This window comes from Zingiber officinale, chromosome 7A (assembly GCF_018446385.1).
Source record: "Zingiber officinale cultivar Zhangliang chromosome 7A, Zo_v1.1, whole genome shotgun sequence".
NCBI lineage: Eukaryota > Viridiplantae > Streptophyta > Magnoliopsida > Zingiberales > Zingiberaceae > Zingiber > Zingiber officinale.
Genome location: NC_055998.1, coordinates 44,607,308 through 44,619,163, shown reverse-complemented (window position 1 = coordinate 44,619,163; position 11,856 = coordinate 44,607,308). Strand labels below are relative to the sequence as shown.

At 36.2% G+C, this 11,856-nt stretch overlaps 1 protein-coding gene across 1 annotated transcript; it reads left to right on the top strand.

Moving 5' to 3' along the window:
* Positions 1 to 1,918: 1,918 nt before the first annotated feature.
* On the top strand, positions 1,919 to 9,395 carry LOC122001367. The gene is made up of 4 exons (XM_042556081.1): positions 1,919 to 2,156; positions 2,274 to 2,710; positions 2,801 to 2,892; positions 9,065 to 9,395. The coding sequence occupies exons 1-4, from the start codon at positions 2,045 to 2,047 to the stop codon at positions 9,069 to 9,071; spliced, it is 648 nt and encodes a 215-aa protein (XP_042412015.1). The 5' UTR covers positions 1,919 to 2,044; the 3' UTR covers positions 9,072 to 9,395.
* The last annotated feature ends 2,461 nt before the right edge of the window (positions 9,396 to 11,856 follow it).

The window sequence follows — 11,856 nt, the reverse complement described above, 5'->3', positions numbered from 1 at the left end:
TAGAATTTTTTTCAACCCATCTAACCGGATCGTTGTCCGCCCAATGAGGAAATTCCATCTTTATACGTGGGAGATTGTGTTTTTGATCTTCATATAAGTTAGCTCTACGATCATATTATTGTTGTTGAGATTGTTAATTTGTTCCTCTTATGATTGGTGTGCTTGAGCAGGAGTCATCATCTAAATGATCCTTTAATTCTTGTACTATTGTGATAATGGATACTATAGTTTTTTTAGTTTCTCCATTCTTACCTTGTGCTTAGCTTCAAATTTTATATCTCATTTAGTGTCAGGTTGAGGTCCTCCTATCGTTATGTCAGAGTGGATTTTCTTCTCCTAAAGTCGAGTTAAGACTATGCATTCATAGTGAATGTGAGCTTAAGGTGTTCAAGAATTTGATGTTTAATGCTTGCTATAGGGCGATGATGATAATAACTAAACGTAGTTTTGATACCAATTTAATAAAAACCTGTGTAATATTTTATAAGGAATAAGAGTAAGGATGGGATCAAAGTAAGAGAATGGGATGATCACTTCGAGGGGATCGACCGCCAATAATCAAATTAATTTAATTAATCAATCATATTATTTGTCTCTAAATATCACATAAAGTCTCTTTATATAGACACATTGTAGGACCAGATTGCGATAGAGGAGGAGAGGAGTGAATATTTCACTTAAAAATGTTTCTTTTCTTTCTAAAAAACAAAGTTGCAGTAGAAAAATAAGACAAAGAGATTTACTTGGTTTACAGTCCAACGATTACCACTTTAAGACTTATGATCCCTTAGATCATTTTTGGATAGATAATCAACCAATCTTCTCCTTCCAAAAATCACATAAAGACGGAGAAAGTCTCGTACAATGGTATAGAGAATAATACAAATCACTATTTTCTATTATAAGTACTCTAGGGAGTTTTGATGTTGATCAACCAAGTTAAGTTAGGTCTTGTTATTTTGATACTTATGTCTAAGTGTATAGGAACTTAGGAATACAAGAAGTTGAGTGAAAAATATAGCAAATGAGAAAGATGACACGGGTAGAGAGTTGGCGGGATTGGTGCATCCGAGGGACGAGAAGCTGCGGAAGAGTACATCAATGGAGCAAGAAAGACATACATGACTCATCCGAGGGATTATTCCATATCAGGCCCAACGTGGAGATTTTTGTTGATTCTTCCTTATTACATTTTAATATCTCCGAGAAGTCGAAATAAACAATGGATAATATATTTGAACTCCTTGTAACCTTATAAATCTATAAGAACTGAAATGGATGCAATATGAGATTTTTAGGTCTATTAGTGGATTTTGATTGAAACTCACTAATGGACCTAGAGAGCTCCGATTGCACCTATTTCAGTTTCTATGGATTTTTGAGGTTATAAGGAGTTCAAATATGTTATTTATGATTTATTTTGACTTCTTCAAATATATTAAAATGTTATCAAAAAATTAATTAAATCTTAAATATTGTGGACATGATATAATTTGTATATCAGACCTTAATATATATGCAAGTAAAAAAAAGGAAAAAGAAGAAAGAAAAAAAAAAGAAAAGATATGCATAAAAGAGAGGAGAGAAAAGATAAACAAACGAGAAGAGAGAAAAGATAATAGAAAAAAATTGGATTTATTAATAGTATAGAATAGAAAATATATTTAAAAATATGTGTCCCTCGGTAAATATTAAAATAATATGTATTTTTGATCAATTTATAAATTTAATTGCATCTTTAGTAAATTGTCTTTCGTTTTGTTAATTAGAAGCTCACATTGAGGGTAGTTTGACGTGCCAGTCACGTGATCTTACAGCCGCATGATAGTCGGGATTTAATTCCGACCGTGTGACGAACGGTGGAGATTAAATCCGTAAAAGTATGTTCTGCGTCCCATCTCTGTCAACCAGCCAAGCGACACTTTCTGCGAGCTGTCTGAACTCCCATCGTCGCTAATCCATCTGTCGAAGGCAACAGCAGTAACGAGCTGTTTGTACTGATCATTCCCCATTTCTCTCGTTCGTTCCAGATCTCAAAGCAGCCATGCCGTCAGGTGCCAAGAAGAAGAAGAGAGCTGCTCGGAGGAAGGGCAAGGAGGAGCTCACAGAACAGGGCCTCGCCCACCCACCGGGTGATAACCCCGTCGCTTCTTCAGGTTTCTTTCTCCCTTTTGCAGCAACCAGATCGCTACCTTGTTTACTTTTTCGAAACAATTTTTAGACTTCTCTTTGGGGGAAAAAACCGATCTTTTAGTTCGCTCATGAACGGCCAGACAAAGACCGCGACGCTAAGGAGAAAAGCAGCAGCAGCAGCAGCAGTAGCAGCAGCGATGAGGAGGAACAGAAAGGGGGCAAGGAGTCACTAGCTACTGAGGTTGCTCAGGTGGAAGAGGTGCCGGTTCCCGTGTCGGCAGAGGTCGAGGCTGTTAGCGTAGAGTCAGTTGACGTTGATAAATCTGGGGTGGACTTGGAGGAATCATCGGCAGTGACCTTGGCGTCGGTGGTTCCGACCGATGCCCCGGTTCCTTTGGAAGAGGAGACTATTGAAGCTGCTGAGGCCGCTGCAGAGACCATGGAGACTTCCCTGGAGATCCACTCATTGTCGCATGAGGTTGAAACGAAATCAGTACCCATTTTGGAAGAAACTCCTGTTTCAATGGAATTGCCTCGTGTTAGTGGCGAGCTCCCACCCGATAGTATGGTCCTTGAGGTGAGTTTACTGCCTGTTGACCTATTTTTATTCTACATGATTATGGTTCGCAGACTGACGTGTTAGTCTTAATTGGATGCATATTGGTAGCCCACTACGGCACCCGAGGCAGAACATCGAGTTTCATGCTTGAATTGTTGTGGATTGCTTGATGTTATTATCGGTTCAAAAGATAATATCAGGTAACTAGAAATAATTCTTTGGCTATGGAGGTTGTTGTGTATATCTCCACATTTACATTTTTTAGTATTGTTTCTTTTGTACGAATCACTTCATAGCTCTTTTTTCTTTCTTTTATTTTGTTGAAGAATATCATTGGTAGAAACACACTGGAGAGAAAAATTAAAAAGTAGGATTGAGATGAATAATGCATTCATATAGAATAGATCAACAATTTTTTTTTTTTTTTGAAAAATGAACACATAGAGTGAACTGAAGTTCACCTATTCATGATGCATTGCATATATCAAAAGTTACATAACTGTGACTATAACTAGAGCAAAGCAGTTGCAACAAAAATCAGAACACGACCATCAACCAAACATACTAGTGTTTCATCAACTAGCTACCATAGGGAATGTTCAACTACAGCTACAATTATAAACCAGCAGCTACAATTGACAAATAAGGTGAACATCAAGGTATATGATTGAAACATGAATATACTATAGTTGAGTGTTGCAGGACAATGAGAGGACAGAATAGACAGCTAAATGAAGAAATTAGAATTAGTCATCCCTATACTTTGATGCAATCAACTACACACGCACATTCAGAATCTCATTACTCATTCGTGAAGTTAATATTGTAAGTTTCACACCTCCAGTACTACTTCATTATGCCACATTTTCATAAGCTACATGCCATCTACTATATAGATCGAGCATTTATGTTTCCTAGTTGGCGAAGTTATTATCTTGTTGCTCATATGAGATGTTTACCTTTTTTTTATTGCATTTTTCTGAAAAAATATTAAACACATCACAATTATTCTTAGTACATAGATTTTGACGAAGTAAATATTCAAGTCATAGTTATCAAAGTTTGTCATATTGTCATAGCTTGAGATTTATAACGAGATCAAGGATTGTCATTCAATCTTGTTTCCACGCACTAAACATGGTGCCTACTGCCTAACCTATCTCTCTCACACTGTTGATTGAGAGGGTTATGGTGGATGAATAGATAAGACAGTAAACTCTCAATTAATACTAGAACAGGCATAAAACTCTGATTCCTTTTAATATTGTTCAGTTTGGATGTATCTAAGAACCTAACTAAACCCTATACTATTGAATATTACAACATGATATGATTTTCTTAGAAAAATATAATAATAATTTAGTACTAGTTAGTAAGTCTACATAAATAATCTGGATTTATTATTTATGAAAAATCTGTTTGATATAACATGTAAAACTATAATACAGATCTATCTCACAATAATTTGATATTATCGCCCCTTCCAAAAATCTATGCAGGGATGACAGATAATCTGTGCTTTTTGGTTGATTTTGTTCTATACACTGGACTCCTTAACCTTTGCAGAACTATCGACATTATGGGAAACAACAAATCACAGTGAAAAAATTGAGCTGCTGTTGGCTAATTTTACATTATTCTTGTAGACATTGATGTGGCTGCAATGCTCCTTGGTTGGACTGTATGAGGAACTGGGCTGTAATGCTAGATCTCAGCCTTTGCAAGTGCTCTAGTTCCTTCTCATCCACACCTCTTGAACCCTCCACTGTAGAATCTAGGGAATGTTCGTTCCAGCTGAGCCAATCCAAGCAAAGATGTCTCTCTCTCTTGCCCATGTTGGACGAAGAAGAGTGTTGACCCACGTAAGCAACATAAGTTTTCCCATTTAGAAAACACTACATAGGAAACAAAGAATTGCCTAAATCAATAATTGACTGATCAATTTTGATCATAGTTGTTTTAAACTTTTAATATAAGTAAATAATGGAGATCCAAACAGATTCATGCTTAAAAACAAATAACACATTAACACCTAAATAATAAAAATCCCTGCAGTGGTCTCTTATCATTGTTGACAGGACAAGAGAGAAAAGGATAGAACTGTTTAGGCGTCCACAACCATCAAGAGGGTAGAGGGAAGAGTGGTCTGTTGATTACCCATAATATCTCACCATTGACATCTAAAGAGAGAAGTGTGGAAGAGTGGTCCATTGGTCCAAGGAGAAGGAAGGAGTAAATTGGAACCTAGTGTTGCAAAGCAATGGAATTTGGCCAGCAATTCTATCCGGATTTGTTCCATGAACTATGTTCTGTATGTAAAATTCACATGTGTTTTGCTCTTAATATGGGATTGTTATATTATTTTTTCCTCCTACCTGAATTTGATTATCTCTCCAGCCTGATCTTCCACTTGCTGAATATATACTACAGTAAACCTGTAGGACCTCAAAAGCTTAAACTTCAGTTCTGGTCCTTCTGGACTTTTATGGAAGTTCAATTAGTGTTCTGAACTCTGGCTTTAATTTTTTTTTTTTCCTTTAATTATCTCTAGAAAGACTTAATAAGTCTCCAGCTACCTTGAGCATCCTGTTCTTTTCTAACTAAATTGGACTAGCCTTTGGAGAAAAAAATGCCTATCTCACTTAATTGTATTTAGAGTCATGGTTATTTGCTGATTCAGTTTTAAAGTGTCTGAGCACCTGCTTTCTTTGCTTGGTTCTCAGTCATCCTTTATTTGTTTTATTTGTCATCTTCTCAACAATAATAGTAACTATAACAAGCACTGAAATTCCTAGCTCATCAGCATGACACAACAATGACAAATAACAAATATTGTCATTTTTTCAAAGGAATCTGGCAATAAAAGCTCTATTTCTTGTACCATTGTATTCATGGTACTTGTGTTAATGAATATAATCTTGTGAATTGATTTGCTCAACTGATGTGCAAAATCCGCAAGTGTACGATCGTCGTCAAATAATAAAATTCATCCACTAGGATTGTTAAATTGAGTGTTAATTCGAATCGTGAAGCAGACTATCTAAATCAATCGAAATTGAGACAGGTGTATCTATCCAAATGCGGCGTCTACTTTCAAGGTAACCTTATTAAAACGTTCGCTTTCTAAGGGAGACTCTTGTTACGATGCCTCCACGATCCTCTAGGTGCTATTTCCTACTTCGTGACATTGTATCGGGGTAAACCTATTAAGCTCAAACCCTCAAGTTTTGAGCTTTATTGGTCGAGAATTGGGTTCACCTCTCGGTCCTTCTCCGCATCCCTATGGTATGAAGACACACTCTAGTGTCGTAATCATGTATGCATAATAAAGCCAAATCATAAATTAACCCATCATATGAGAAGGAGAGATGAATAAATAGAAAATGAGTGTCAAAAATGCATTGGGCTACTTCTTCATCCTTGATCCCGTCCGGAGGCTGAGTCGGACGGAGGCCGGTCCAGGTGTCCCGATGGTTGACGGAAGGTCGTAGAAGATGATTCGGCTCCCACGGGTGGCTGACGCTGCTGCAGGACCCTGCACACACTCAGACAATCTCCCCCCTCACGTTAGAGACCGAAACCCAGGGAAAAAGTCCCCGGATCTGGCCCTCCGACGCTCAAGTCAGGTCCTTTTTCCCCAGAAAGAACAGAGAGAAGAAGAAGGAAAAAAGTTGTGGAAAAAAGTGACTAGAGAGTGTGTGCCCGTACCTGCCTACGAGGGATTTCTCGCCTTTTATGCCCTCCTCCTTTTGGAGCCTGCCATCCTGTCAGAAAAAACGTTAGACGCTGGGCTTTGTCCTCTCCTTCCGGACACCTGTCGTGCTGCTATTTGTTGTGCAAGCATCTTTCCATTTTGGAACCTCCGCCTTCGTACATGGATTTTGTCTTGTAGTGGGGGACAGCTGGCAGGCTACTACTGGTTATGAGGGCATCTTTTCGTTTTAGGAATCTCCGCTTTCGCCCGCAGTGTCGATATGTAATGACTCTCCTCGGCGGACCGTTGAGATTCTCCGCACCCGTATTACTCAGCTCCTCCGATTCATTGTGTCCCTGCACCGGCCTGCACCCGTGGTTCGTATTTCCAGGCCTCCAACTCGCAGACCTGCAGCCCTAGCTGTCTAGACACAGCTACGCTGATCTTCAACCTGCATCCTGCGCTTTGTACTTCCTGGCCCTCCTCCGCAGGTCTGTAGCCCGGGCTGCTTCTGATCAGCTCTGCCGCTTCCGACCCATTGGCTTATACTTCCAGTTCTTGGCCTCTGCATAGCCGATCCCGACTTGCATCCTGCGCTTTGTACTTCCTGGCCCTTAACCGCAGATCTGTAGCTCGGGCTGCTTCTGATCAGCCCTGCCGCTGCCGACCCGTGACCTGTGTTCCGCCTGACGTCTTCCGACGGCTTTGCCCCCTTGATCGACCAGCTTGCCTGACCTCTGACTATCACCCCTGCTTGCCTTTAACCGCCCCGTCAGCCTGACCCTTGACTGTCACATCACCTTGACTATTGACCACCACGTCCTCTTGACTTTTGACCGCTATATAGCCTTGACTTTTCCAACCCTTTCCTCATGGGACCCTCCATTACCAACCGTATCAATCCTAGAATTAGAAAAATTACTCTATGGAGATGGAGTTACAACTAAAAGACATAATAGAAAGAATTCTACAACTTAAATTAAGGAGAAAAGAGAGAGAGTCATCAATGTCGTAGTGGTCTTTGGAAGTACTCCAAGCTCTCCGGAGGACAGAATTCTAACCATTCCTTGGAAACAACTCTCCTACGGTTCCTATCACTGGGAACCTTGATACCTTAAGCATGAGTCCCTTGGTGCTTTTTAAATCCTCCAAAACTGTTACAACTTTCCAAAAATGTCGGGGCACCGCCATTGGACCACGGTCGTGTTGAGAAGCATGACGTACTGTGTGGTGCACTAGATGGCAAAATCGGGCCGAACATGGCCGTACTTGGTTACCCATGTAGGGTGCTAGAAGTCCATATGCTGCCCCAAATATCGTTTAACTCCTCAAATGGTAAACAACCGTGTTGGAGGACACGACCAGACCATGCACCAGGCTGGAAAATGAATGCTCTAAGACTTCTTTGACTCCATTTTAGCTCAAATTTATGTCCTATCAATAAAAACGTATAAGGAGTAGATCTCCAAACTACCTAGATGAAATCAATGCAAAAGAGATGAAAGTATGCACAATATGCTGATGTAATTGAACAAATTCATGCAAAACAATACCGAAAATTTATGCATGAAACACACACATCAACAACCAATTATAGACAAGAACTAAGAATTGGTATTGTTTATGGATAATCTTATGGATTGATCTACAAGGCTTCTTCAGATATGTAATATATATTTACGTATTGTAACTTGTACAATTTATTATAATGCATACAACAAATTTAGGATTGTTTTTATAATTGTTAAGATAGGGGATGTCAAGTTATCTATACCTTAGAGTGTGTAAGTATTGGGGTTGAGAGATATGTCTTATATAGAATATAAGTAAGATGGTTGAAATGGGGAAGAGCATGGAGAGCTCTTTGTGATCATAAAATATCTTTAAAATTTAAAAGGAAGTTCTACAAAATGATGGTAGACTTGTTATGTTATATGGAACTGAATGTTAGATTATAATTTGTGCACATGAGTAGAAAATAAGAGTCGCAGAGAGGAAGATGTTAAGTTGGATGTGCAGATAGATAAGAAATGAAAACATTAGACAGAAAATTGGATTAAAGAAAAATTGTAAGAGATGCATTTAAATTGGTACAGTCTTAGCTTTTCCTCTAATTACAACCAAAGCCATTATTATAACTTTTTCTCTGATCACAGGGTGAATAAAGAAATCCCTCTTTGTAGTGACCATAGTGTCTATCTTGCCAATCGTTTGGTCTTCTGCCAGTGTTGCAAAAACCTGTATTTTTTAAATAAACCAAAGGGTGAATCAGCAATCTTTTTGGTTTGGTGATTTTACTGTTGAACTGGTCCAAAATTTGATTGAATTGGAACTTCTCCAAGGATTCAAATGCATCATCCATCGGCTTCCACATCTGGTTCCATGTTTACTCCGACCCAGTCCTATTTTCATAAACTGGAGAAACATTAGGATGACCTAGTATTCAGTTAGAAGGATCTTCAATAACAAATGAAATGCCCGCATATAGGTCTTCGATTTTTTTTTTCTTTTCAAATTGGTATAATTGTTGCTGATTTCATTGTATTTTTTGTTTCTGATTTTATTGTATTCTCTACTTATTCACGGTTTATAGTATCAAAATCAATTGTTGTGTATCCTATTTCCTAGACGCTATCTTATACAACTCACTGCATTTCTTTAATTTGCTGACAAAACAGAACATGAGTTCTGGAGCAGTTGATCACAGGCTTGATTCCATTGTTGAGCAAGTGATTTTGAAACAACCAAGTAAACTCAACAGTCGTAACCAAGTAAGTGGTTTTGTGATTGTGTGCATCTCTAATCGCACAGCTGTGCAATATCATTGTGTGTCGCATCTCGCTTCCTTGTGTGTGAGTGAACATCTTTTTTATGGTTATCTTGTTTACAGTTTTGTGTCTCACCTCGAAGTATCACTGCAAATTTATTTTGTTGCTTGATTCTATCCTGTACTCCTGCGACATTCTCAACTTATGTTTGGATCAGCTATATGTTTCGGAAAGGCTTTAACCACCAGATGTTACAATAATGACTAAAATTTATTTCTAGCTGAAATCAGCTTATTTGTATTCGAATCTAAATCAAAAGATGTTTACATCTAACATAATGATTTACAAGATAGTAATAATATGAAATGGATGTTTGAAGCGACGATTAAATCTTAGAATTAAATTCTGATTCACTTTTTCTGGTGTCTTTGAACTATATTTTTTCAATAGATGAGTGCAGATAAATTGACAAAGTCAATATCAAAATGAAGAGTTTGAAGCAAATAGAAAAAAATTCCAACATATACAAAAAGTTATAAGAAAGTCGTAACATGAAATAGAATTTTGATTCGGAATCATGAAAACAATCACAATGTCCTTTGCGTGTTTTTGTAAACAAAAAAAGAGTCCCAATTTATTTATTTATTATTTTATTTTATTTTTTAAAGTTGATATCAATACATTTATGTTGATTAATACTAAAATAAGTAGTTTGATTTTATAAACATTTTTTCATGGATTATAAGGATAAATTGAAAAATACTTAGGATGGTCTATCAGTTCAATAATTTATTAAGAAAAATTTATTTATTAATTTATTAAAATTGAAATTTAATCTTTAAATATTTAAAAAATTGAGTAAATGCTTTATCAGTGTTCCGGGATAGGTAAAAATTGAATTAGAGGAGTAGAGAATGACAATGTATTTGTAAAAATAAAAAAATAAAAATTCAAGATAACATCTTTATTTTTTGGAATTCACAAGAGGCTTTTTTTTTTATTTTTATTTTTATTATCAAACATCACTTTACCCCACAAATTTCCTCTTAAAATAATACAATTGTCCTCGAGCTCCCATCACACATATTAAAACCTAAATTGGTTTAGCACGTTGTAGAAGTTATAAAATCGTAGCTGCTATAATATGAATAAGTAAGTCAAATTCACGTTGTAGTAACACGGTTTTATAGCTGTTATAATGTGAATAGTAGGTGAATAGGGTTAAATTTATATTATAGTAGCTATGAAACTATAAATGTTCCAATGTGAATATTTTTGAATAGGTTAAGTATGTATTCTAGCAGCTATAAAATTATAACTACTATAACATATATAGTAAGGTATGAAATCGTAACTACTACAACATATGTAGCAACTGTGAAGCTGTAATTATTATAATGCATCTGATTGATTAGGAATTTAATGCATATGGTGAGAGATAATAGTAAAAATAGTATATTAGAAGATAGTTGGATAATTATGAGTTATTGGTGAGATGAAATACTTTTTGATTAAATAAAAAGGGGATGATTTAAAAAAAATATATTTGCGTTCAAGCTAAGGGGATGATTAGTGGTCATGTGATTTGATGTGCTAAAAAAACCTGTGATTTGATGTGCCAAAAAACTGAAGAAAAATCACAATGTCCATTGTGTTTTTGGTTCCTAAACTTTCAATGGACATTGTATCTATTGGTCAACTTATTGAAGATATTCTAATTATTACTTTTTTCCTCTTAGTTGTATTGTGCATAATTGGATGGGCTATGAGGCCGAGTAGACAGCCCTTTAGGCTTGACTTAGGAAGAGGTCCAATTTTTTTTAATTATACTTGTATTGTTGATGACTCATGATGAAAGAGATAATCTGAAACTCACTCAGGCTTAAGAAAGGTAAAAAAAACATATATTTACACTTATACATGCAAATCTATCATCCATCAATTACGCTGGGTAAATATTCAATTCATCCCCTTAGCGTCGCCCTTCCCATTCTACTTGCACATCATCGTGCCGACTAACTCTTCTCCTATTAGTGACCACCGGAGAAACTACCCTTCTCCTTGAACGCTGATTTCATCCACTTTTGCTTGAATTATTAATTTATTCAACCAAATTTGAGGTGGGTAAAATGTAACCCAATTGTTGTTTAATTTTTATTTAATTTTTAAATTTGAGGTGGGTAAAATGTAACCCAATTGTTGTTTTATTTTGATTTAATTTTTGAATTATATGCTAATAAATTTTATAAATTTTGTATAGGAGTTGGAATTTCGAGAATTCAAGGTATAAATTTGAAAACTCTTAAATTTGGATACAAGCCCTTATTTTTGAAAATTAGGATCGAAGATGAGCAAGCCCTCATTCTTAATTAAAAATATTAAAATTTAAAGAATAAAAGTGTGAGTATTGCATGAGGGAAACTAGAAAGATGTATTAAAAAAAAGATTTTTAAAATAAGAGTACGTGCTTCATGATAATATATGGAGTCCTCTTGGTTAAGTCAATTCATATCTTATAATCAAGAAAAGGATATGCAATTATCATTTTGATTTAATCATTGCTCTATTTAGATAAATTCATACACACAAACTTAGTGATTTAATTATTATCTATAAGATTTTGTTAATCATACCAATAATAATTACATTGACAAAAAGAAGTTTCTCGAATTTTAAGTTAATAAAGAATTATCTTCAAACAA